Here is a 27,900-nt window from a genome sequence, read left to right as displayed (position 1 = left end):
CAGCCTGGTCTACAAAGTGAGTTCCAGGACAGCCAGGGTTACACAGAGAAACCCTGTCTCGAAAAACCAAAAAAAAAAAAAAAAAAAAAAAAGAAAGAAAGATACCTTAAGACAGACTTAAGTTTTCAACCTCTGTAATACCGCAACCCTTTAATACATTGCCTCATATTGTGGTGACCCCCAACCATAAAATTATTTTATTGCTACTTTATAAGCAATTTTGCTGCTGTTAAGAATCATCATGTAAATCTCATGCAGATGGTCTTAGATGCACCCCTATGAACAGGTTATTTGTGCCCCTCAGGACCCCACAGGTTGAGAGATGCTCTAAGGGCATCAGTCCTTACACAAACGACAGCTCACATTCCAAATGCACTTAACAACAATGGCCTTGTTTACTGTGGTTTCACTATGTTCCCCAAGGTTCATGGACCAAACCTCCATCCCCAGATCTAAGTCAAAACTATACAGGATCAGTTGGCTCTGGAAGTTCTTTAAATTTTTAGAAATACAATAGAATCTTCCTTCATCCTCCTTAGATTTTGACTGAATTGTGAAATACTTTATGGTAAGGTAGACGCAAGCAGAAACCAGTTCTTATATGAGCTAGGGTTTGGTTTGGTTTGAAGATGGTCTAATTAACTCAAATTGTGGGAGTTGAGGCATGTCCCACCATGCCTGGCTGAGGCCTGCATCCAGGTCTGTCTTACTCTATGTGCTTTTTACTTCCTTCCACATTATAATGACAGGCCACAGACCATCACAGGCAAAGCAGTCCTCATCCACGGGGTGTGGGCGGGGTATGGGGGGGGGACACCCATGGACAAGAGGAGCTCCAGGTACATCTTGGCTTGAATGAACACCGCCCTGTGGAAGGACAGCAGGTGCTTCCGACTTCTCTACTGGCTGCTCTGCTCTTTCTCTTCCACGTTAAGTACAGTATCCACAGTTATTCCTATGTCCTCCAGTGACGAGCCTCCCTCCACTTCCAGGGCCCTTCTGGGAAAGGAAGTGGAAAGTCTATATAGGGATTTGTGGTACCCAATTTTCATCATCCAGTCAAGTAAGACCTAAGAGGCAAAAAAAAAAGGAAGTATCAGACTGTACACTGTTCCTCCAGAAACTCTCACTATAGCACTGTATCGCTCTGTCATCCTCAAATCCAGTCCCTAGGAACTAAGTCATTTCCATATCATCCAAAGTAATCCTTTTAGACTTTAATGTCTCTATTCCAGAAAATATGCCGGCCTACTGTCATGGTAGTAATAAAACCTAATCCATAAATGAGATGAAAAATACTTAGCAAAAATTTGAGACACCATTAATTCCAGCACTTGGGAGGCAGAGGGATCTCTGAATTTGAGGCCAGCCCAGTCTATGGAGAGTGCGTTCCAGGACAACCAGGGCTGTTACACAGAGAAACCATGTCTTGAAAAAAAACAGCAATAAAGTTGAAAACAAAAAATATTTGGGAAAAAATTCTTGGGTCAAAATCACCAAGAAGCTTTGTCAAAATACATGTTTTGGCACCTGAGACAAAGTCCACTCACTATGGGCCGTTCCTATAATTGTCCAGCACCACAAAAAACAATCACATAGTCATGAGAAACCTTTTCCTGCCACATCCAGCTGAAATCATAATTGCCTCAACACATGACATTTTAAACAAAGCATGTTTGCTTCAAAAACAACAGTAAGCTGAGTGTGGTTGTTTCCATTATAGCTGTAGTACCAAAGCTACGACTGGAGGATTACTGTAACCAAGTTACTGGGTTTGAGACAAACCCATGCAACAGCAAGATCTTGTGTCTCAACAACAAAAGCCTGATAAATGGCAGAGACGTAATGTTCCCAGGGACTCTGAAGTATCAGATCATGCAACCAGAGCCTTATGTTGCCAGCCACCAGGCAAGAATCCACTGCTGACCTATAGAATAAATCTGTCATTATTTTAACTAAGATAGTTTTGGAAGCGTTGGGAATTGAACCCCAGTTTTCTACACGTGCTGAGCACCCACTCTGCCCCTTAGCTCACAGTAAGGTTACAGTTGCTTTGAGACAGAGCCTGCCTAGCTGACTCTGAACTCACAATCTTGCCCTGTGTCAGATCCACAACCCCTGCAGTGGAAGCCTTATACTCATATTACACTGCGGCCCCAATTAAAACTTTTTAAAATAAGAGGCCATGTGTGGCAGCCCATGCCTAGAACCCAGTCATTTGGGAAGCTATCACAGACACCGAGTTCCAGGCCAGCCTTGACTACAGGGTAAGTGCTAGCCTCAGCAAAACCTAGTATCTTACCCACCAACATAAATGTAGTAGACAACCAAAGAAATACAGCTCAGAGAATGCCTGCCTGAAGACTTAATATTCTTTCCTAAAATGAAAAATGAAGAAAGAAAATTAAAGGGGAAACACAATGTTAATGTAGAGATCGCAACTTAAACCCTCAAACAGTCTGCAATGTAGAACCCTCACAATGTCTGTCTGTGTGGTCTTGTCTCCCACTGCACTTGAACACACTGTTGACAAATTTCATAACACAGTATTTCTGAAAACATTGGTTTCCTCACCTGTGAATTCCACGACTTGGAAAATCTTCTCCTCAGAACACGTCCATTTGGGCACCGAAGGGCAACAGTAACTACCTGTGGATTACAAATGTAAGCTACACCGGGCGTGGTGGCACACACCTTTGATCCCAGCACTCGGGAGGCAGAGGCAGGCGGATTTCTGAGTTCAAGGCCAGCCTGGTCTACAAAGTGAGTTCCAGGACAGCCAGGGCTATACAGAGAAACCCTGTCTCGAAAACCCCCTACCCCCCCAAAAAAAACAAAACAAAAAAAATGTAAGCTACAGTGGTCAGCCAGACCTACGGTGCACACAGGATGCCCAGGTAGGAAGACTGCAAATCTGAGGCCAGCCTAAGTGACAAAGCAAGATCTCATCTCAGGAACAAGACAGAAGTCCAGATGGGAACTCTAGCTAGCCTGGATAAGGCTCAGCTGGTACAAGAGTGCCTAGCAACACAACACCCTGGGTTCACTACCCAGCACCCCATACACCACACTGGAGAGAGCATCATGTGTACTGTACGGATGCACCACCTGTCAATTTAAAAGCTACAGAGTCTATAGCTTGGGCAGGAAATGGAAATGGAAGGTAGAGCACCCAGGAGACAAAGGAGTCTGGGATAGAGCCAAACCGGCTCTCCACCTGGGAAGGGGTAAGAAGGATGCATGGTATCTGAATGCAGTCACGTGACAGAATGTAGGTTAAAATAATTGGGTTATTTTAGCTATGGTCTACTCAAGTAGAGCCTAGCTGTATGGCCAAGGTATTTATAAATATATTTTTGAGTCTGAGTCTTATTTCTGAGAGCATGTGGCTAGGAAGAAGAACCAGGACCTAACTCTATACCACACATTGGTGGTACAAGTAGTTCCTTCCTAGCTGCAAAGGTAGAGCCAAGAGGACCAGACGCTCAAGATGATTTGCAACCACACACAGTGGGTCTGAGGACATCCCTGACTACATGAAACTGTACCTCAAAAAAAAATGTGTAAGTAGGTGGGAGAGATGGTTACGCATACTGGCTGATCTCCCAGAAGACCCAAGTTCAATTCCCAGCACCTACATAGCAGCTGACAAACTAACCCCAACCCTAGGGTTATGATGCACTCTTTGGACATGCACGGGTGTGCTGGTTTGAATAGTTAGCCCCATAGACGCATGTGTTTGAATGCTTGGCCATAAGGAGTGATACTAGTAGGAGGTGTGGCCTTGTTAGAGGAAGTGTGTCACTACACTCAGTGACACAGTCTTCTGCTTTCTATGAATCAAGATGTAGAACTCTCAGCTCCATCTCCAGCACCATGTCTGCCTGGATGCTGCCGTGCTTCCCACCACAATGATAATGGACTAAACCAGGCTGGAGAGATGGCTCTAGCTAGGAGCACTGACTGTTCTTCCGAAGATCAAATCCCTGCGACCACATGGTGGCTCACAACCATCCGTGATGAGATCTGATGCCCTCTTCTGGGGTGTCTGAAGACAGCTACAGTGTACTTATATATAATAAATAAATAAATCTTAAAAAAAAAAAAAAAAAAAAAAAAAAGATAAGGCAGAGGCAGGCGGATCTCTGAGTTCGAGGCCAGCCTGGTCTACAAAGTGAGTTCCAGGACAGCCAGAGCTATACAGAGAAACCCTGTCTCAAAAAACCAAAAAAAAAAAAAAAAAAGATAATGGACTAAACCTCTGAAACTGTATGCTAGTCCCAATTAAAGTTTTCCTTTATAAGAGTTGCCAAGGTCATGGTGTCCCTTCACAGCAATAATACTCTAAGATAATGGGCATGCATGTGGTGGACAGACAGACATAAATTCAGGCAAAACACTCACACATATCAAATGATTTGGGGATATCTTTTTTTTTTTTTTTTTTTTTTAAGATTTATTTATTATATGTAAGTACACTGTAGCTATCTTCAGACACTCCAGAAGAGGGCGCCAGATCTCGTTGCGGATGGTTGTGAGTTGGGGATATCTTAACTGAATAAGAAAGGTGTCCCTGGGCTGGTGAGATGGCTCAGGTGGTTAAGAGCACTGACTGTTCTTCTGAAGGTCCTGAGTTCAAATCCCAACAACCACATGGTGGCTCACAACCACCCATAATCCCTCTTCTGGTGTGTCTGAAGACAGCTATAGTGTACTTACATATAATAATAAATAAATCTTAAAAAAAAAAAAGAAAAAGAAAGGTGTCCCTGTTTTCTCAATTGTTAATTTCTACTCCAGGATAGGATATGTAAATATTTGTCACTTCCACACCTGCCCCAAAAGGCAGGCTGCAGCAGGGGAGGCCACTTAGCCCTTAATGCCAAAAGGCACCAGAGAGATGGACCAGGCATTGTCCTGGGGCTGCTTGGTTCAGGTGGAATGAATAAATGTGACTTTTTACATAATAAAGAGCTAGCTGCTGGAGCTGGGGCAGAACCACTGGACAGAGAGAAAGACAGAGACAGAGGCTTGCTCATCAGGAGAAGAGCAGGGAGGTACAACAAGGAGAGCCACGTGCAGAGGTGTAATGGTGGGGCGGTTAGGTTAAGTCAGATGGGCTAGCTGAAGGACTGCCCCCAGCAAACAAGCCTTACACTCTACAGATGTCTCCATGCCTCTATTGTTAAACCACAGGCGGGACCCTTGAAAACTCCACATAAAATCTAAAAGAAGAAACTCTATGTATTTTAAAGGGGCTGGAGAACATGTAGTGCTTTTGCAGAGGACCTGGGTTCAGTTGCCAACACCCACATCAGGTGAATCACAACCGCCAGCAACCCCTTCCTAGGAAACCTAACGACCGCCCCTGGCCTCCGTGGGCACCTGCACTCGTGTGGGGCACAAACTCTTGCAGGCATGCGCGCGCACGCACACACACACACACAAACACAAACACACACACACACACACGTCTTTCTCCTGGGGATTCAGTATCTGGATTGCTCTCAATTATCTTTATCTGTGAGATCCAAAGTAGCAACATGCATGGCTGCTTCAAAAGCTGTTTTCTCAGGAGTCTAATGGATGCTAAACTTCATGGGATGCAGACAGTTTTCTTTCTAGGCATGCTGACTAATAACTTCATGGTTCTAAAGACACATGGTCCCCTGCATCAGACCGTCATCTGTAACTAAGTCAGCCAGGAGCAGAAAAGACAAACGGTGACAGGCAGGTGCAGAATCCGTCCCTTCCAGCCCAGCCACAGCAGACCTTTCTCTAACTGCACCAGCAGCTGCAGGCTGCATCTTAAGTGGAGGACTACAGGGAGGCCTGTGTCAGTACTGCTGTTAGCAGTAAGCCTCAGCTGAGCATCTCTATCTGATGCCAAACTCAGACCTGATTCCAAGGCAACTGCAAGCTCTTCTCCCCAAGCCCAGGGAGAGGCAGGGCTTACCTGATGTAAACAAAGGAAAGGGAGTATAAGAGAAACGACGGCGTACCTCTTCAGCTGTTTCTGATGGTTCTTCAGGTAAATCAGGAACCTAGAGAAATATGAAACGGGAATATGAGAATTCTCAAGAAGAACCCTGTTCAACAGCCTACATGCATCTAGGGTTTAAAAGGCTTCCTAAAATATCTACATCTGCAGGGCATGGTAGCACATGCCTTTAATCCCAGCACTTGGGAGGCAGAGGCAGGTGGATTTCTGAGTTCGAGGCCAGCCTGGTCTACAGAGTGAGTTCCAGGACAGCCAGGGCTACACAGAGAAACCCTGTCTCGAAAAAAAAAAAAAAATTTACATCTATCAGACCTTTACAGTGAACTAGGCCTGGAGACTCAATTAATGGTGCTGCTGTCCAGCATGACTGCGTTTTGATTCCTAGGACCCACATGAAGGAAAAAAAAGAACCAAATCTGCATACATACACACACACACAATAAATAATTAATGCAATTCTTTTTTTTTTTTTCTTTTTTTTTGGTTTTTCTACTCCCTCTGTAGACCAGGCTGGCCTCGAACTCAGGAATCCACCTGCCTCTGCCTCCCGAGTGCTGGGATTAAAGGCGTGTGCCACCACACCCGGCTCACTAATGCAATTCTTATAAAAGTTTTTTTTTTTTTTAAGTTTACAGTAGAGTTCCGGCACTCAGGAGACAGAGGCAGATGGATCTCTGTGAGTTTGAGGACAGCTTCCTCAACAAAGTGAGTTCTAAGACAGCCAGGACTACACAGAGAAATTCTGTCTTAGAAAACAAAAACAAAGGAAAGAAGGAAAGAAAGAAGGAAAGAAGGAAGGAAGGAAGGAAGGAAGGAAGGAAGGAAGGAAGGAAGGAAGGAAGGAAGAACTAGTTTACAACTGCAGTCAAAACTCAAGACAACTGTTTTCAGTTGTGTCTAACTTGCTTCTTGTCTTTTCCTCTCTTAACCAGGGTGCTTAAGATCTATAAAAGAAACAGGCAGATCTCTGAGTCCAAGGCTAGCCTGGTCTACACAGCAAGTTCTAGGATAGCCAAAGCTACATAGTAAGACATTATCTCAAAAATACCACATAAAGTTTATATTAATAACTATTTGGTAAGCAAGATGGCTTACCAGATGTGGTTTGAATGAAAATGGCCCTCATAGACTCATAGGGAGTGGCACTATCAGGACGTGTGGGCTTCGAGGTTTCAAGTGCTCAAGCCTGCTCCAGTTTCTCTTTCTGCTGTTTTCGGATCCTGATATAGAACTCTCAGCTAGCTCTCCAGCACCATGCCTGCCTGCATGCCGCCATATGCCCACCATGCTCCCACCATGACAATAACGGACTAAACCTCTGAAATATAAGCCAGCCCCAATAAAATGTTTTACTTCATACAAGTCGCCACAGTCATGGTCCCTTCATATCAGTAGCAGGGGGTGACAACCTGAGTTCAATCCCCAGACAAATGGATTCCCCAAGGAGTTCTCAGATCTTCACACTCCCATGTACACACACATATATGCTAAGTAAGTAAATGTCATTTTTAAATGTCTCTTAATTAAAGAAGAAAGAAAAGAGTGAGTGCAGCATGGGAAGGCAGCCTAGCAGGGCTTCCGGACGCAGCATGTACCAGGCCCTCTATCAGTGGTCAGCATGCTTCCCCTAACTTTTTTTCTTTTAAGATGTTCTAATATATTGTGTAAAAATGCATTATTTGGGCTGGAGAGATGGCTCAGCGGTTAAGAGCACCGACTGTTCTTCCAAAGGTCCTGAATTCAAATCCCACCACATGGTGACTCACAGCCATCCGTAATGAGATCTGATGCTCTCTTCTGGAGTGTCTGATGACAGCTACAGTGTACTCGAATATAACAATAAATAAATCTTTGGAAAAAAATGATTTAAAAAAAAAAGACACAGGAAAAGCCTCAGGCTGTAGTGCCTGCCTGCTGGAAGTTCCTGGGAGGTAGGACTACAATGCCATGCCATTCCACACAGAATTATTTAGAGATGCTCAGTAAAACTGTCTGCAGTTTATATAAATAGAGATACAGAGAATGGATGCATTTACACGTGAGCACTATCCCAACATCTCAATTTATACATGAAAATATCCTAGGGGCTGGAGATGGCTCAGCAGTTAAGAGCACAGGCTGCTCTTCTAGAGGTCCTGGGTTCAATTCCCAGCAACCACATGGTAGCTCAGAACCATCTGTAATGGGACCAAATACCCTCTTCTCATGTGCATGGTCAGGGTACTCATATACATAAAATAAATAAATAAATATTTTTTAAAAAAGAGAAAAAGAAAATATCCTAAAGTCCGAAATACTTTTGATCCCAAGTATTCAACCTGTAGACGGCGCTCAAGACACGACACAGCAGCGGCTTAGGACACCCAGTAGGAATGCTTCCCTTCATGAACGCTGCCATTTTCATCTCTTCACTATCAAGTTATTTCAGTGCCATTCATCGCTCTCTTTTTTGTTTTGTTTTGTTTTGTTTTGTTTTGTTTTGTTTTCGAGACAGGGTTTCTCTGTATAGTCCTGGCTGTCCTGGAACTCACTTTGTAGACCAGGCTAGCCTCGAACTCAGAAATCCACCTGCCTCTGCCTCCCAAGTGCTGGGATTAAAGGCGTGCGCCACCACTGCCTGGCGCCATTCATCTCATAGCTTTCCTCTACCCTGCCTTAGGTTTTTGATTTTTAAGTGGGACCAGTGGTCCACAGAGCTGACCCCAGTACAAGGTTGTGGGAAGACACCATGTGGGTTAAAGGCATCCTCCCCTTCCCCAGTAGCCCCTCCAAGGACACACTCCTGCCATCAGAGGTCAAACTCAGGAAGTGGATGTGAATAATGAACCTCCTTCCTCAGGGGCGGCCGAGCAGGTGGTGAAACTTCAGTTGAAAACTTAGGCAAGTTCAGTCTTCTTGCTGCCTGTCCGTTTATTGTTTCAAAAGATGCCTGACTTGAATTTTCAAACTCCGAATCTTCATCCCCCTGGTCAAAAACAACCAAAATAACTCTGAGAGTCATGTTCTATTGATGAGGATCCATTCATAATGGCTACCTTTTTTAGCTCTCATAGTCATTTTTCGATCAGAAAACTAAAGTATAGTCTCACTGGGCAAGAAAACATGACACGGAATGAGTTCCAGAATCTCCCTTTATCCAGGTTCTAAGGTCTTCCTTCCTCTACTAGGAAAGGCTGACAAGGGCCACTCGGCTCACAGGAACTCCTGTGGAGTCCAGACTGGCCCTGAGCAGTCAGCATCTCCTGCTCTGCCTCACGAGTATCCCGTCTGACTAAGCACAGAGTCTCTCCAAAGATAGAAACAAGGAAATGGCTAATGGTGTCCTATCCGCTCCACAACGGCAGCCATGCAGGGAGGTGACGTGCAAACAGGAGCTGGGATGTGCAGGTTTTTCCTCCTGCTCACGCCCTCCAGGAGGCCCAAGGCTATCTCCGACCCAGGGCTCATTACAGACTCAGGTGCATAAAGCTCCCTCCTTGGTGTTAGAGAAACAGGAACTATTGCTGACTGGAGTCCCCATGATGTGCAGGAAGGCCCAGGGTTACACCTTTATGTCACTGTCACCCGTGGCACAGAGATGAGCACCCCTCACCTACACTCCTGTAAATTCACTAACTCATCAGGCTAGACTCGGTGGAACCGTTTCCTTAGCCTGTGAATAGTGCGCTATCTGGGGTGGGTGGGAATTTGTCTAGTCTCCCCAGGAAGCCACACAGCATGCATGCAAAGAAATGTCTCAGTATATGATCCCAAAATATCCATAGCTAAGTATAGTCACAGTATATGGTTCTGGGAAACATCCAGGCTTCCCAATTCATGGGAATCGGCCTGTAAAAGGCAGCTGCTCTGGGAAGCACAAAGCTTGTTCGCTTATCCTCTCATCTGCTGCAATGGTTCCATTTGGCACCTAGATAAAACACCCACAAGAACAGTAGAGCCTGCCTCAGAGCGAGCTCTGAGAGCAATTCATAAAAAGATTCTGATCCAGGCAATGAGTCCTAATGGATCCAGAATATGATGACTTAGGGGAAGTGGCGAAAGATGGGGTGGGGTCGTCGTGAGGGAAACAGGCCTGCTATGCTCTCCAGCCACCGGAGACCACCTTCTGTGAAACTGAAATTCCTTAAGTCGTTCTCTAAAGCCTTTTGGTCACAAAGGCATGAAAGCACCAATATCCTACCAAACTTCCTACTCGGCAAAGGAAATTAATGCTGAATTTTCTTTTATTTATTTATTTATTTATTATTTTGTTGGTTTTTTTTTTTTTTTTTTTCTTTTTTTTTTTTGGTTTTTCGAGACAGGGTTTCTCTGTGTAGTCCTGGCTGTCCTGGAACTCACTCTGTAGACCAGGCTGGCCTCGAACTCAGAAATCCGCCTGCCTCTGCCTCCCAAGTGCTGGGATTAAAGGCGTGCGCCACCACGCCCGGCCTTTGTTGGTTTTTTTTTGTGTGTGTGTGTGTGTGTGTGTTTTTTTTTTCCGAGACACAGTTTCTCTGTATAGTCCTGGCTGTCCTGGAACTCACTTTGTAGACCAGGCTGGCCTTGAACTCAGAAATCCGCCTGCCTCTGCCTCCCAAGTGCTGGGATTAAAGGTGTGCGCCACCTCGCCCGGCTTTATTTTTTTATTTTTATTCTCTCATCAATAAATGACCACAGTTCTCCTCCTCCCACCCCCGCTCTCAGTCCCAGCTTCCTTCTCCCCGAGGCCCACCCCTCATCTCTCCCCAGAAAAGAGCAGGTCTCCCAAGGACATCAAACACTAATGCAGCGTCTTCTAATACAGGCTCAGGAACTCCTTCCCGGCTCAGCTCCTAACGTTTTCAGAACCTTTTCCACAGAACTGCAGTCAGTATTCACCGTTTGATTGAGGTTTAGTCACCCTTTCTTTATTAAGAGAAACGTGTGAGAGGAACACACGGGGAACGGGAATGGAGCTGTTAATGCCAAGGGGTTCACTAGTCAAGCCCCACTACGCTAGTTGGAGTTGACGGGCAAACACATCCAAATCAGCTCTAACACCAGGATTCTCACAAAAGCCTCAGAATGACCACGCCAACAGTCTGCCCTGCTCCTGGCCGGCTGTTGTCACCACTAATCTTTTCAAACAGCAGTCCCAACGGCAGACTCACTCTGAGACCACTGCTGAAGCCGACGGCCTCAAACCCGCCTGTTGAACAAGGTAGCATGCCGCCCCGTGGTACCCAGAGACCTGTGGTCTCAGCTACTTGAGACGCTTGGGCCAAGAGGTGGAAACCAACCCCGGGAATGTGGCAAGACCTCATCTCATCTCAAAAGCAAAAACAAATGAAAGTAAAACCAGCCAACCCATGTCTACAACCGAGAAAATGAAAAGGAGCTAACTCAGGGGATGGAAAGACAGCTCCGTGGGTAAGATTGCTTGCTCTGACACCAGAAAGGCCTAAGTTCAAATCCACAGCACACATCTAAAAAGCTGGGCATGGAAGGGTAGATCCAGGAACTCTCGGGCCAGCTAGCCTGGTTACAGCGAGAGCTGTGGTTCAGTGAGAGACAGTGTGTCAAGAAGGAGGTGAAGAGGTGCAGCGGTGGCTCAGTCCTCAAGAGCACTGGCTGGTCCCTCAGAAGACCTGGTTTCGACTCTCAACGCCCATGGCGGCTCACAACCATCTGTAACTCCAGTTCCAGGGGAGCCAGTTTCCTCTTCTGGCCTCTCTAGGCACCAGCCACAAGTGCAGTACATACAGACATACAGGCAGGAAAAACACCCACCCACACAAATAAAGTAATAAAATGAAAATGACATAAATGAGGTGGAGTGTGACAGCGAACACATTTGACGTCCTGTGGCCTTGTCCTTGTCCACATGTCACCACATACACAGGAGACCACTGCACAGAGCAGTGGCACTGTGTACTGCCCAGAATTGATATCAATGTTACTACCGGCCCTTGACTATTGTATGGTATGTTTGCTATTGTGAAACAAGGAAGAACTGGCTCTGTAGATGGCATAAGCTCCCTGGCACCTTTACTGGATCCTTTTCTTTACAAGACAATGTCAGATGCCCTATAAGCCGGAAACACAACATACACCAAAAGGTGGCCTTAATATAAATCTGTCATAGGTAACTCTAACCTGTAAAGCCCGGGTATCCCTTTTCTCTGAATAAATACTTAAACTGTAACCTTCCACTTCCAAATGACAACACACGACCATTGCCCATGATTTCAGAAACAGAACCAAGCATGAGCCATCCGATGTGAGTTTAGGGCTGGAGAGATGGCTCGGGAGTGAAGAACACCTTCTGCTCTTATAGACAACACAGGCTTGGTTCCCAGCACACACATGAAGGCTAACAACCATGGGACTCCCAGTTTCAGAGACTCTGACACCCTCTCCTGAGTACACATGAATACATGCAAGGAAAATACTCATGCACACAAAATAAAAATAAATACATCTATTTCTTAATGTGAACTTAATACTCTGGGTACATGAATATTTTACTTAAGCAAAGATCAGAATTTCCTCAGAACAGTGTGACTCGGCAGTTTTCTCAGAGAGCACCTTATTTGTCACAGTATAGTACATACAGTCCCTTAACCACTTCACACACAAATGCACCGAATAATAAAACTGATTCAGAGTCAAGCGTTGTGGTGTATGCCTGCAACCCCGGCACTTAACGGGACAGAGACAGGAGAATCGCTGCAAGCGGGAGGTCAACCATGGCAACAAAATGAGTTCAAGGCTGGCCTGAGTTCCACAGCAAGACCCGGACTCAAAACCCTACCAAGCACATACATGCAAATAACTGCATATACAAGGAAACATGAGCATAAATATGGGCCTTAGCAATCTATGTAAAGGACACACAGGAGCTGGGGAGATGTCTCAGTGAGAAAGCACTTGCTGCTCTGCTCATAAGGACCTGAGTTTAGAAGCCCCAAACCCATACATTAAATAGGCGGGGTGACATGGGAGTCGGGGGTGGGGTGGGGGTTAGGTCAGGACCCAGACCCGTCCAGCCAGCCTAGATAAAACTGTGAGCTCTAGGTTCAGTGAGAGAGTAGCTCTCCAAAGTAGAATACAGGACTGGCACTACCTCCAGCATGTGCCTATATGGACAAGTACACTTGTACACACTGGGCATAAAATGTGTGTGTGTGTGTGTGTGTGTGTGTGTGTGTATACACGGGCATGCACGCACGCAAACACACACACACACACACCCCCAACAGGAAATAGACAATAGTATCCAAAATACAAAAGCAGAGTTCTCTAACCTCTAGGAGTCGGTGGCCGGTGGTGAGCTTCCAGGTCTCCCCTGTCATCTGATAAAACCGCTCCTCCAGTTTTTTCAACTTCATTTCCTGCTGAGGCTTTAAAACATTCTCTATATATCTGCTGGCCTGGAGGAGCAAGAACGTGCAATTACTATACATTAGTGTTGTCTACGCTCTAAATCAAGAGCAAGGTTTGAAACCTAAGGGGGTTTAAATAGGAACGACCCCGCCCCATGCGCTCATCTCTTTGAATGCTTAGTGGTGAGGGGCTGGCATGATTGGAAATGCAATCCTTCAATGAGGAGGCCTTGTTATGCATGGTGGGGGTGGGGGAGCTAAAGCCAGGCCCAGCGTCTCTCCCGGCTGCATGCCAATCAGGATGTAGAACTCTCAGCTACCTCCCCAACACCACATCTGCCTGCACACTGCCATGTGTCCCGCCAAGATGACAATGGACTGAACCTCTGAACTGTAAGCCGGCCCCAATCAAATGCTTTCCTTTATAAGAGTGGATGTGGTCAAGGTGTTTCATCACAGCCATAGTGACCCTAAGACAGGCTTGTGGGAGGTGGTGTGTCACTGGGGGTGGGATGTCCATGCCAAGCCGGGTGTGGTGGTGCACGCCTTTAATCCCAGCACTCGGGAGGCAAAGGCAGGCGGATTTCTGAGTTCGAGGCCAGCCTGGTCTACAAAGTGAGTTCCAGGACAGCCAGGGCTATACAGAGAAACCCTGTCTCAAAAGACAAAAAACAAAACAAAACAAAACAAACAAACAAACAAGTCCATGCCAGCTCCAGCATCTTCCACTCTGCCTGCTACCTGAGGACCAGGCAGAAAAACTCTCAGCTACTCCTGCAGTGCCATACTTGTTTCCGTCCTTGACGACCGTGGACTAAGCGGGCCCGTAGTTAACTGCTTCCTTTTAGAAAAGTTGTCTTGGCTGTGGTGTCTCTGCAGCAACAGGACAGTGACTAACACTCAGAAATAATAATAATATATATATATACATATTGCATATGTAAGACAGAAGATCCTGAGACTGAGGCCACCAGTGGCTACAACAGTGGCCAGGGCAAGTCCAACTGTCCAAGTGGGTAAAGACATCTGTCTCCACGCCTGACCACCTGAGTTCAAATCCTGGGGCAAGGAAAGAACCAACTCTTTCCGCACGCGTCCCACAGACGCATGAATGAAGAAGGAATGAAATGTAATAAATAAGGGGTTTTAGTTGTAATTTTAAAGGGTCAACATTGAGCATGGTAATCCCAGCCCTTAAGAAGTGGAAGAAAGGGCTGGTGAGATGGCTCAGTGGGTAAGAGCACCCGACTGCTCTTCCGAAGGTCCGAAGTTCAAATCCCAGCAACCACATGGTGGCTCACAACCACCTGTAATGAGATCTGATGCCCTCTTCTGGTGTGTCTGAAGACAGCTATAGTGTACTTACATATAATAAATAAATAAATAAATCTTTAAAAAAAAAAAAGAAAAAAACCAAAACCAAAAATAAACATAAAAAAAAATAAATAAATAAAAAGAAGTGGAAGAAAGTTTATCCTCAAGGTTATCCTCAATGACACTGTAAATTCAAGGTCGTCTTACAATACAAGAGACCTTGTCTCAGAAAAGAAGGGAAGGTAAAATGTTATGCCTTGTGCATTAGACATCAGTGATTGTTCCCTCGCAGATGGTGAGGCAGCCCCAAGGTGCCCTCACCCCCTCAAGCGCTGAGCCTTACCTTCTCACCCTGGGCTTCCTGTTGCCTTTCCCTCACCAGTCTCTGTCTTTTCTCATTCTCTTTTTCTCCTTCTGAATCTAAAACAAAGAAGCACTTTTTAATTCTGAAGTTCAAAGAATCAAATGCATTTTCTCTGAGACTAAGTCTTTTTTTTTTTTTTCTTTTTTTTCGAGACAGGGTTTTTCTGTGTAGCCCTGGCTGTCCTGGCACTCACTTTGTAGACCAGGCTGGCCTCGAACTCAGAAATCCGTCTGCCTCTGCCTCCCGAGTGCTGGGATTAAAGGCGTGCGCCACCACGCCCGGCGAGACTAAGTCTTTAGATATGAACACTACATACTTTTCAAATATTCAAAACATGTGCCAGCGGTGGTGGCACACACCTTTAATCCCAGCACTTGAGAGGCAGAGGCAGGCAGATTTCTGAGTTCAAGGCCAGCCTGGTCTACAAAGTGAGTTCCAGGACAGCCAGGGCTACACAGAGAGATCCTGTCTCAAAAAAAAAAATAAAATAAAATAAAAAAATAAACAAAAACCAACCAACAAACAAACATGTACATATGAAACCCATAATAAAAGCTGTTCTAAGACAATTCACTAACCTTGTATATTATTATAATATTATATTGTATATAACAAACTCTTTTTTTTTGGAGACAGGGTCTCCCTATGTAGCCCTAGCTGGCTTCAAACCCGGGATCCTCCTGTGGCACGTGCCACATTCCTAGCCTAAACACAGCTTTAAGGTTACACGTTGCATAGCATCAACCTGCAGTGAGGATTATGCCAAGAACTTTGGGGCAAGTGGACCGTGCCACCAGACAGACGAACTGATAAGGTTGAGTGTGCCCAAACTGCATAAATCTCAGAATAGAGAACAGTAGGAATGAGGCCACTCCCGCCTGCTTCTACCTCCCTCTACCTGCTCTGGAACAAACCACTAAGAGTCAGTCAGGTAGCAAAAAACCCTGCTACTACAATCCATACTAATGAGGTATCTGGAACACCCCGCACCCCGCAACCCCGGCTCGCCACCCCCGGCGAGCGTTCAGCCAATTCGCTTCCCTTCCTGGCCATTCCATCCTGCAAAAAGGTGTTTAATCCCTGGTTCACCCTGAGCATTCTCATTCACCATCAAAAACAGCAGTTTGAACAAGCACAGACCATCTCTCCATCAAGGATGGGTGTAGGAGGGGCTCGTTGTCATAAAGAGCTGTGCCTAATCTGCTTGGTGAAGGCCTTCTCTCTCCCAATCGAACCAAACCGGTTCAGCTCCCCTGCCAGGGCTCTGTCTTCCCCTTCCTGCCTGGCACGTGGATACTCTGAGGGGAAGCGCCAACTGGGACCCCCGTTCCCAACCCCCAGAGCTACCCGAGCTGCGCCTGGGTACACAGGAGACTGGGAACCCGGGCAACCATCCCGGACTCCGTTGTTTCCCACCCTGGGAAAACACGAACTGAGGACCTCCATTGTAGGCTGCGTTTTGCCTCCCCTGAATGGCTTGCCTGAGACGCTCCAGGCACCCCAGCGGCAGGTAGGGAGGCAGGCAGGACGCAGCAGCCCTTAGATGAGCCACAGGACTCACACCCAAATATTGCAAAGGAACAATTTACAAGGGCAGAAACCATGGAGGGCGCATTTCCATATTTATAAACAGCAAACCACAGGGGCTTCCGATGCAAGGTCTGCAGCAAACCATCGCCTTGATAGCAACACTGCGTTAGTTTTTATTAGGTTTTTTGTTTTTTTGGGTTTTTTTTGAGTGCTAAGGACTGAAAGCAGGGCACCCTATGCTCTTCATACTTCTACAGCCGAAGTTCACAGCAAGCACTGAAAACACATCCATACAAAATCCCTAACGGAAAATCACAATGTTTTGGTTGAATATCCAAACTGAGTCATTTGAAGGATGAGAGATCAAAGCAGAGAAAAATCCAAAATCTATGACTGGAACTCCCCAAAGCACCCACACTGCCATATATTATTGGGTTGAATAATCTTTTGCAATTATGTTTTCTACAGGGCTGATGTGAGAGAGCTATAAGAGCTTTGCACCATTTGTTGTATTTACTTATATTTTAAAAGCAGTAAATCACAGGTCGAAGGGCGTAGCTTGGTCAGTATAATGCTGGCCTAACCCACAGGCCTTGGCTTGGATCCTCAGCATCACAGACTACCAACTGTGTTGGTGCAGATCTGTAATCTCAGCAGGCAGGAGGTGGAGGCAGGAAGATCAGAAGTTCAAAGTCATCCTCAACTAGACAGTAAATAATAAGCAACCTGGGCTATCTGAGAGCCTATCTTAAAAAAAAACAAAGCAAGGGCTGGAGAGATGGCTCCCCAGGGGTTAAGAGAACTGGCTGCTCTTCCAGAGGACCTGGGTTCGATCCCCAGAACCCACTTGGCAGCTCACAACTGTCTTGTGAGTCCAGTTCCAGGGATCTGACACCCTCACACGGACAAAGGCAGGCAAAACATCAATGCACATAAAAATAATAATAATAAAATAATAAAAATGAATAAATTATTCTTTTTTAAAACCCACAAATTGCCAGGCAGTGGTGGCACACGCCTTTAATCCCAGCACTTGGGAGACAGAGGCAGAGTACAGTGAGTATAGAGTTCCAGGACAGCCAAGGCTACAGAGAAACCCTGTCTCAACCCCCCCACCCCCCAACAAAAGAATGAAATGCTAAAAAAAGAAAAAAAAACTGTTTTTTTGTTGTTTTGTTTAAAATGTTATGTGTGTCTGTGAGTAATGTACCACGTGCATGCAGTGCCCACAGAGGCCAGAAGAGGGAGTCAGATGTCGGATCTCCAGGATCTGTTAAACACCTTGGGTGCTGGGACTGGAGCTTGGGCCTCTGGAAGAGCGGCCAGTTCTCTTTACCACCCCACCTCTCTATCTAGGGCTTTTGAAGCTCCTAAGGCTGGTGAGATGGCTCAGTGGGTAAAGACACTTGCTGCCAAACCTAAGACCTTAGTCATCCTTGGAACCCACGTGTTAGAAGGAGAGAGCCTAAGGAAAGAACAGGCTCCCACTTGAAATTATTACATATAATAAATCAATGATAAACCAGTTCTTGCTGTAAAATAAACAAAAGAAAAAATTTGAGTAGAAAGGGTTACTTTTTATTTATTTTTATTTATTTATTTATTTTTTGGGTAAACTTACCTTTCAGATGACCTTGGGAAGGTTTCAGTGAATTAAACCAGGAGTTGGTCACAGAAATGACTAAGGTAAGCAGGGCCAGCAGTAGGAATATCCGGCCACTCAGCAAAATGAGGTCTTTAATTCCTTAAAAATAAAAAAAATAATTAAACATGTTTCTTTAAAAGAAAGTTTCTCTTTCCTTGGTCCTGCTAATAAAAGGCAGATTGTTTGCACCAGAAAGCAGAGTTAGATACGAAATGATACAAGCCTCCTGATCAGTTTCCTAAGTCTTCCAGGGCCCTGAAGTTCAACATGGTGGTCACTGCCACAACAAACTGTCAGAGAATCATTCTAGAAGAAGCATCCTATTTTAGGAACACAGTGTTCAGCTGCATAAGGAAATATTACGAGCATTAATAATGCATAAAACTAGCCGGGCGGTGGTGGTGCACGCCTTTAATCCCAGCACTTGGGAGGCAGAGGCAGGAGGATTTCTGAGTTCGAGGCCAGGCTGGTCTACATAGTGAGTTCCAGGACAGCCAGGGCTACACAGAGAAACCCTGTCTAAAAAAAAAAAAAAGAAAAGAAAAGAAAAAAAAAGGGGCTGGCGAGATGGCTCAGAGGGTAAGAGCACTGATTGCTCTTCCAAAGGTCCTGAGTTCAAATCCCAGCAACCACATGGTAGCTCACAACCATCTGTAATGGGATCTGATGCCCTCTTCTGGTGTGTCTGAAGTCAGTTACAGTGTACTTATGTATAGTAATAAATCAATCTTTTTTTCTTTTAGAAAAGAAAAGGGGCTGGTGAGATGGCTCAGTGGGTAAGAGCACCCGACTGCTCTTCCAAAGGTCCAGAGTTCAAATCCCAGCAACCACATGGTGGCTAACAACCATCCGTAATGAGATCTGGCGCCCTCTTCTGGAGTGTCTGAAGACAGCTACAGTGTACTTACATATAATAAATAAATACATCTTTAGTAAAAAAAAAAAAAAAAAAAAAAAGAAAAGAAAAGAAGAAGCTTAAGCTTAAAAAGTCTTTATATACTCCAACCTAGCTTTTTCACATTATTTTTATTCTATGTGTATTAGTTTTGCCTGCGATGTATGTCTATGCGAGGTGTTGGTTTCCTCTGGGACTGAGTTACAGACAGGCTTGAGTTGCTATGTGCGTTCAGGAATTGAACCTGAGTCCATTGGAAGAGCAGCCAGTGCTCTTAACCAGGGAGCCATCGCTCCAGCCCCTAATGTAGCTTTTCAAAGATCATTTCATTTTCACTTCTCTTGGGCATGTTTCAGGGCATCTGACTCCTTGTCCAGAAGGCAGACGAGGCAGGCTGGAGGAAAAAGAACTTTAGCTTGGCCATTAGCTTTAGAGTCTGGGCAGTGATGACATATTCCTTTAATCCCAGCACTTAAGAGGCAGAGGCAGGCTGATCTCTGAGTTCCAGGCTAGCCTGGTCTACAGAGTGAGTTCCAGGTCAGCCAGGGCTACACAGAGAAACTGTCTCAAAAAACAAACAAACAAACAAAACCCACCACCACCAACACACCACACAAAGTGTGCTTAAGGAGGGAGGCAGACATGGAGAGTAACCTGCGGTCTTTTGTTTCTGCTTCACCATATCTCAACTCTGTCCACAATTCATTCATATTCCTTTGTTGCCCCAGTCTAAGCCATCCCCGTAACTATTCACTACAGCAAACTCTAACTTGCCTCACTACTCTGCACTATAGCTCCCTTCCAAAGCATTCTCCACACAGAATCCAGAATGGCCCTTTAAAAAACTATGGGTTAGCCGGGTGTGGTGGCGCATGCCTTTGATCCCAGCACTCGGGAGGCAGAGGCAGGTGGATTTCTGAGTTCGAGGCCAGCCTGGTCTACAAAGTGAGTTCCAGGACAGTCAGGGCTACAGAGAAACCCTGTCGAGAGAGAGAGAGAGAGAGAGAGAGAGAGAGAGAGAGAGAGAGAGAGAGACAGAGAGAGAGAGAGAGAGAGAGAGAGAGAGAGAGAGAGAGAGAGAGAAAAGAAACTATGGGTTACCTAGGCTGTCACCTATCCTTCTCAGGACATGGAAACCTGAGGCAGGAGGTTTGCTTCAAGACGCAAGCTAACCTAAGCTAGCTGAAGACTCAAAAGACACACATAAAAAGAAAAACCATGCAGTGTAATGGTGACGCACACCTTTTGAAGAAGTATTAAAAAAGTATAGCAAAGTAAAAACAAAATTCAAGGCTTTTGGGCCCAGGCTTGGGAGTGTAGCCTTTGTGGCTTAGTGCTCCAGGTACTGGTCATAAAACAGATAGCGACATTCCTCCACCTACCCGCTTCCTGGGTTCAATTCAAAGAATGGCACCCTGACCATTACTGGAACCTGCAATGCAAATGTGCTACCTTTAGGGGCTCTTAGATTGTTAGGGGCTCTTAGAAACTGCCTTGAGAGATAACCTGACACTTGTGACTTTATACTTCCTTGTGACTCTTAACTGGTATTTTTGGTATTTTCCAACAACGCCCTCCCCACCTCCATGAATTGTGGTTTCTTCCTTTAAATATCCCCTTACTCAGCTACTCAGGGCGCCATGATCCTCTACCCCTGCGTGGTGTATGACCATGGGCCCGAGAACGCTCTCGAATAAAAATCCTCTTGCAAGTTGCAGCAAGATCGTTTCTTGTGGGTGATTTTGGGGTGTCGCCTCTCCTGAGTCAGAACGTGAGGGAGTCCTCACGTTGTGGGTCTTTCATTTGGTGCATTGGCCGGGAAACGCGACCACCCCTCACACCCGAGAACCGACTTGGAGGTATGGGGATCCCCTCTTGTGTGTGTGCCGGCCGGTGTCTCTGTTTTGAGTGTCTGTTTTCTGAAACGAACATTGGAACATGTGCTTGTTGTGTTGGGTTGTTTGTGTCTTGTCCTATGTTTCTGAAGCATGGCGAAGTCTGAGTTCGGATCCATCTGAGTTTATTAAATTTGTGTCTTGGTTTTCAGGTTGCGAGATCGTGGGTTCGAGTCCCACCTCGTGCCTTGGTTTTACACCTGGCAGAGTGAAATTTGTGTCTTGGTTTTCGGGTTGCGAGATCGTGGGTTCGAGTCCCACCTCGTGCCTTGGTTTTACACCTGGCAGAGTGAAATTTGTGTCTTGGTTTTCGGGTTGCGAGATCGTGGGTTCGAGTCCCACCTCGTGCCTTGGTTTTACACCTGGCAGAGTGAGGAACAAGTGTGCTTCTCTGGTTTTGGTCGTCTAGGTAGAAATGGATGCTGGTGTTTGTAGACGATGGGGTGATGGGGTCTGAAATGTGCGCGCGGTCGGTATTTGCAGCTGTCCTTTTGGGCCGTAAGGACTGGAGGACTGTGGTCGGCAGACGTGCTAGGAGGACCACAGGCTGTGGCCCTGGGGGACGCCCTGGGAGGTAAGGAGAGCCAGGGACGCCTGGCCGTCTCCGGATCGGTCAGAGGGACCCCGAGTTCTGTTGAAGCGGAAGCTTCCCCCTCCAAAATCGTCTAATTCTCTTGCCTGCTTGTAGAGGACAAGAAAGGGTCGAATGTGTCTGGATCTGTTGGTTTCTGTTTTATGTGTTTTTGTGTATGTGTTTAGAGCTATGTGAAAATCTAGAAAAGCAAAGGTAATTCTCATAGGTGCTTCATACCCTGACTAGAGATAGTTTACACCTGAGATGTGAGAGAATGGGTTTTGAGAAAAGCAGTACTCTCCGACTATCTGGGGATAATTTGGTAAAAAATAAAATAAAATAAAGAGTATTAATTGGTCTTTGGGGCCCTGCACCTGTAGTTAGGAATCTAGTGTGGCTAGAGAAGTCCTGCTAGGAGCTGATTATAAATGCTGCTCTTATAGGGACCAGCAGCTTCTCAAGTTCTACAAAAATCTCTGTGCTTGTGATAATTAGATTCATCAGGTGACAAGGTGCTCCTCTCTTGAAGTTACAGCTAGAAAAATTAAGAATTTTGTTTGGTTTAAATGAGCAAATGTATGCGGCCATTTCATTTTTGTTTCTAAATAGTTTCAAAAGTATAAATATGTTTTTATATGTCTTGGTTATAGATTCGTGGCTCATAAGTTATTAGTTATGATTAAAAATTTGTAACATTGGTAACAAAAAGTTGACTTAAAACTGTTAACTCTGGGTTAGAGTAATTTAGAACTACAACATGCAGCATGAGACAATCCATGGGAACAGGTCTCTAAAGATACGCCTAAATTGAATAATATTCTATGTAATTCTTATCCTAGAAATCCGATTTATAAAAGATAAGATTTAGGGTATTGTCTTTTTGAAATATTGGCGGCTACACCTTCTTGTGTTTGTGTGCAGGAACAGGCAGCCAAAATTTATAGCAAGTAATGTTTTTAGAGTTCATTTTTAAAGAAAAAACTAGATTGTTTTCACTGTTAAAATTTGGTTTTGCTTCTCAAAATTGTGGTTGTATGAAGCCTCCTGAGTGGCCTAGTCCACAACCTTCCCCTTATCCACAGCCTCAACCCCAGCCGCGGAGGGAACCCTAAGCCCCTCGGGGTGTCGAGAGGCGGACCGCTGCGGGTACATGGAACTGCAGAGCACAGAGTCCGGGCGGACTCTGGTGGACCGGCCCAAACTTTAACCCTTCAGTACTGGTCATTTTCCTCTGCTGGTATTTATAACTGGAGAACTAACCACCCCCTTTCTCAGGATCCCCAATGCCTCACAGGGTTGGTAGAGTTCCTTATGTTCTCTCATCAGCCTACTTGAGATGATTGTCAACAGCTGTTGCAGATGCTCTTAACAACCGAAGAGCGAGAGAGAATTCTGTTAGAGGCTAGAAAAATGGCACGGAAGCCAATGGCGGTCTACACAGCTACAAAATGAGATCGACATGGGATTCCTTTTGACTCGCCCCAGTTGCGACTGCGACATGGCTGAAGGTAAGGAGAGCTTGAAAATCTAACGCCAGGCTCTGGTCTCCAAGGTGCCTCAAGATGGGCCCACTAATTTGGCTAAGGTAAGAGGTAATGCAGGGGCCGATCGAACCTCCCTCAATGTTCCTTGAAAGACTTATGGAAGCCTTCAGGCAGTTCACTCCCTTTAATCTTACCTCGGAAGCCCAGAAGGCCTCAGTGGCCTGGCTGGCCTTCATAAGGCAGTTGGCCCCCGATATCAGAAAAAAGCTTCAGAGAAAAGAGGGAGACAGTTAGGCAATCTAGTAAAGAGGCAGAGAAAGTGTGTGTGTGTGAGAGAGAGAGGCGGGAGGCAGAAGAAAGAGAAAACAGGAGGGATCGTAGACAAGAGAGAAATTTGACTAGAATCTTGGCCACAGTAATAGGAGAGAAAGAAAAAGACAGGATCTAGACAGGAAACCTGGGCAACTGAAGACCGAGCCTCAGCTAAAAAGGCTCAGCTATGTCAAACTGAAGTTACTTACTTGAGATACACCCTTCGAGATGGGAAGTAGTGGCTAACTACGCTAAGGCAAGTAAGAAAATTCTTGGGTACTGCTGGCTTCTACAGACTCTAGACACCTGGGTTGGCGACCTTAGCTGCCCTGTTGTACCCCCTAACCAAGAAAGGGGAGGTGTTTTGTGGATCCCGGATTGCCAGAAAGCCTTTAGAGAAATAAAACAGGCCCTACTGATGGCCAGCCTTTGTCTGACCTAACCAAGCCTTTCACTCTTTATGTGGAAGAGAGATCAGGGGTCACCAGAGGAGTCCTTTCTCAGACTTTGGGACTTTGAAAAAGGCCAGTGGCTTACCTATCCAAGAAGTTACACCCTCTTGCCAGCGGGTGGTTTTCTTGCCTGAAAGCTATTGCTGCCATAATCTGCTTGTCAAGGATGCTGATAAGCTCACTCTGGGACAGTAACTAGCTGTAATGGCATCCCACGCTCTTGAAAGCATTATCCAAAAGCCCCCTGACTGATGGATGACTACCAATGCTCCTGTGACACATCAGAACTTTTTGTTGACTGAACGAGTGACCTTCGCTTCGTTCCACCTGCTGTCCCACTGCGTGAGACTGCACCTACTCATCACTGTGCTGAGAAACTGGTACTTGAAATGATCTGAAGGATCAGATCAGCCTTGGCCTGAGGGTTCGAGCTGGTACACTGATGACAGTAGCCTCGAGGTTAAAGGTAAGCAGAAGGCGGGGACAGCAGTATGGTGGTGGACAGAAAGCTGAACTTGTGACTTTGAGACAAGGTCCATAAATGGCAAAAGAAAAGTCTACACTGACAGCAGGTATGCTTTTGCCACTGTACGGAGCAATATACAGACAAAGAGGGCTGTTGACATCTGCAGAAAAAGACCTAAGATGCTGTGGCTAAAGAAAATCAGATAGCAGATCTAACTACCAAACAGGTGACTCAAGGAGCAATGATCCTGGCAGTCAAGGAGCCTAAAGATTATTATGACATCAGAGAGACCAGCTTTAGATACACCCCTGAGCACTATCAAGTTTGGACAGTATTTGACCCACCTGGGGGCCAAGAAATTCAAAGGTGTGGTTAGGTCCTTTGACTACTATGTTACAGGACTCTCTGACTTGGCAGAAGAAATAGTCAAAAGCTGCAAGGCCTGTGCTATGACGAGGTAGAATTTACAGAAATTAAGCCAGCTAGATATTGCAACAAGTACTTGTTAGTGTTTATAGACACCGTTTCAAGATGGATAGAAGCTTTTCCTACCAGGACTGAAGATCCTAAAAGAAATCTTCCCAAGGTAATAGATCTGCCTTTGTTGCCCAGGTAAATCAGGGACTGGCCAAGATATTAGAGATCGGTTAGAAGTTACATTGTGCATACAGGCCCAAAGCTCAGGACAGGTAGAGAAAATAAATAGAACCATTAAGAGACCCTTACCAAATTGACAACAGAGACTGGCGCTAATGATTGGATAGCTCTCCTACCCTTTGCTCTTCAGGGTTAAAAACACCCCTGGACAGTTTAGACTGACCCCCTTATGAATTACTCTACAGAGGACCCCCTCCACTGGTAAAAATAGCCTCTGTACATAGTGCTGACATGCTGCTTTCCCAGCCTTTGTTCTCTAGGCTCAAGGTGCTCCAGTGAGTGAGACAGCGAGCAAAAAGCAGCTCCAGAAGGCCTGCTCCAGAAGACCTGCTAGACATCTCCACGCAGAAAACCTTGAGCCTCGGATGGAAAGGCCCTTATCTTGTACTCTTGACCACCCTACTTTCTACCTTTATGGGACCCCTTTTGATTTTGCTTCTGCTTTTCATTATAGGTCCATGTGTGTTAAATAGGCAAGTCACCTTTATTAAAACAAGAATTAATGCAGTGTGGCTTTTAGTTTTGAGATAACAGTACCATGCCCTAAAGGATCAACTATGTCAGGGAGAAGATAGTGTCTAGTTCTAAGATTAGAACTATTAACTAGAAGAAGTGGGGAATGAAGAAGTATTAAAAAAGTATAGCAAAGTAAAAACAAAATTCAAGGCTTTTGGGCCCAGGCTTGGGAGTGTAGCCTTTGTGGCTTAGTGCTCCAGGTACTGGTCATAAAACAGATAGCGACATTCCTCCACCTACCCGCTTCCTGGGTTCAATTCAAAGAATGGCACCCTGACCATTACTGGAACCTGCAATGCAAATGTGCTACCTTTAGGGGCTCTTAGATTGTTAGGGGCTCTTAGAAACTGCCTTGAGAGATAACCTGACACTTGTGACTTTATACTTCCTTGTGACTCTTAACTGGTATTTTTGGTATTTTCCAACAACGCCCTCCCCACCTCCATGAATTGTGGTTTCTTCCTTTAAATATCCCCTTACTCAGCTACTCAGGGCGCCATGATCCTCTACCCCTGCGTGGTGTATGACCATGGGCCCGAGAACGCTCTCGAATAAAAATCCTCTTGCAAGTTGCAGCAAGATCGTTTCTTGTGGGTGATTTTGGGGTGTCGCCTCTCCTGAGTCAGAACGTGAGGGAGTCCTCACGTTGTGGGTCTTTCACTTTAATCCCAGCACTCGGGAGGCAGAGGCAGGTGGATCTCTATGAGCTCAAGGCCAGCCTGCTCTATAAAGTGATTCCAGGGCACCAAGGGCTGTTACACAGAAAAACGAGAGAGAGGGAGAGAAAGAAAGAAAGGAAGGAAGGAAGGAAGGAAGGAAGGAAGGAAGGAAGGAAGAGCTGGAGAGATGGCTAAGCAGTTAAGAGCACTGACTGATCTTCCAAAGGTCCTAAATTCAATCCCCATCAACCACATGGTGGCCCACAACCATTCATAATGAGATCTAATGCCCTCTTCTGGTGTATCTGAAGACAGCTACTGTGTGTTCTTACATATAATAAATAAATCTTTTAAAAAAAAAAGATCAAAACCACCTCCAATTAGTCACTGATCGTCCTCAATAAATCACAGTGCTCTCCAATGTAAGGATTTTAACAGTACTGTAAACTCAAGTACCCCCTTACTTTGTAGGTTCTACAGAAGGTGATTAACTGATAAGAACTTTTTAGACTATGGAGTGGTTCAAATGTTGCAGGTCCAGAGCCTAACCATGGATTATTATGGGCTTTAATTAGCCCCCTTAATAGTCACTCATTGTTCACCTCTACGCCTGACCTAACTATGCCTATCACATGGAACCTACGCAATAATTAACTTAGCCCACACCCTTCCACCAATCCAAAAGTTTGTTACTTTGTGAGCACCTGAGCCCTCTGCGAGACGTTTTCCTACACGTTGCTGTAACTCATCTCCCTGATGGACCTACATATATTTGAGGTGTTTTGTGACATTTTTTGGCTGTTACAATAAAAACTTTATGGAACCGTGGAACCGAGTATTTGAAGGAACCCAAATCCGTATTCTCAGAACACCACGGACATTTAGATTCGATTCCAAAATAAACTCTGACCTGCTCTGGAGCAGAGCCTTGTTTTTTTAGGCTAACGGTACCTACAAGTCGTCGTGGCAGTAGTGGAGAGTGAGATTGCAAACAGGGTCTGACTTAGAATAAGAATCTCATAAATGATATTTGGGGACTCCTTTCGTCCATTCCTTGATCATGACACAAAGGCTTTCACCTGAAACATGGCTCAGCTATCAGCTTATTTATTTCCGGCTCTCGTTACTCTTAGAGGCGGAACAGTTCCTATCTGTCCCCGCGCTTCTCACTCCGGTCCCTTTCCAAGCCGACCCTGGCCAGAGGAAGAGAACTTTTTCCCGCGGAAATGGAAGCGGCTCCGGAAGAGGGGCGGGCGCGATGGATTCTGGGGATTGTAGTCAAAAGCGCGCGGAGGTCCGCGCGGCTCAGGTGACAACACCCCAGCTGGGAGCACCGAGAGGAGAAAGGCAACACTTACCGAGACTCGGGATCCCGCGCCGGAGCTCCAGACACAAGAGAGGGAGAGCAGAGAGCAAGAAAAGGCCAACGACGCCACGAGAAGCCATGGCGCGGAGGGCTCGCCGGGCGCAGTGCCCGCCCCTTCCGGCCGTGCCTTCCGCGAGCTCGCCGCGGAGGCCTCAGGCTGGGAGGAATGGAGGGAGGTTGCTATGCCCTGGGGCTGGGGCGCGGGCGGGGATGCGATTGCTCAGACGGCGCGGGTCATCTCCTTCGGCTGGGGCGGTCCCCGTCCTGTGGATCTGAGGGTGGTCACGATGACAGTGGCTTATCAGACTGTGCAGGTCTAAAAGATGGTGCTCAGAAGACTGAAATGACTTAAAGGGGGCGGTTGACGCTGCGAGGCCCCGTGGCCTTGTGGCCCTTGGGGGTAACAGGGCGTTTGGTTCCTAGCTAA

General features: G+C 45.9%; 1 protein-coding gene across 2 annotated transcripts; it reads right to left on the bottom strand.

Annotated features, from left to right (window-relative positions):
• Positions 1-117: 117 nt before the first annotated feature.
• Ubxn8 (UBX domain protein 8) lies at positions 118-27,868 on the bottom strand. 2 transcript variants are annotated; one of them, XM_021169929.3, is made up of 8 exons: positions 27,466-27,867; positions 18,174-18,296; positions 15,002-15,078; positions 13,267-13,392; positions 8,829-8,966; positions 6,003-6,044; positions 2,575-2,649; positions 118-1,070 (listed from the first exon to the last, which is right to left on the bottom strand). In XM_021169929.3, exons 1-8 carry the CDS (start codon positions 27,551-27,553, stop codon positions 900-902), a joined length of 840 nt encoding a protein of 279 aa, XP_021025588.1. In that variant the 5' UTR covers positions 27,554-27,867; the 3' UTR covers positions 118-899. The 2 variants fall into 2 exon arrangements, with proteins under 2 accessions (XP_021025588.1, XP_021025589.1); XM_021169930.3 differs by lacking the exon at positions 8,829-8,966 and having other exon boundaries at positions 27,466-27,868.
• Between the last annotated feature and the right edge of the window lie 32 nt (positions 27,869-27,900).

The sequence above is a fragment of the Mus caroli genome, unplaced genomic scaffold, assembly GCF_978045245.1.
Source record: "Mus caroli unplaced genomic scaffold, Mus_caroli_1 scaffold_10, whole genome shotgun sequence".
NCBI lineage: Eukaryota > Metazoa > Chordata > Mammalia > Rodentia > Muridae > Mus > Mus caroli.
The sequence above is the reverse complement of the archived record's forward strand: the minus strand, read 5'-3'. Positions and strand labels throughout refer to the sequence as shown.

Bases quoted from the DNA above. Each gene is read 5' to 3' on its own strand.
- Ubxn8 (XM_021169929.3), bottom strand. From the start codon at position 27,553: ATGGCTTCTCGTGGCGTCGTTGGCCTTTTCTTGCTCTCTGCTCTCCCT. The intron at 18,297-27,465 runs GTAAGTGTTGCC...TTTATTTTTAAG, and splicing joins GCGCGGGATCCCGAGTCTCG to GAATTAAAGACCTCATTTTG. The intron at 13,393-15,001 runs GTAAGGCTCAGC...TTGCTCCTCCAG, and splicing joins AGGAAGCCCAGGGTGAGAAG to GCCAGCAGATATATAGAGAA.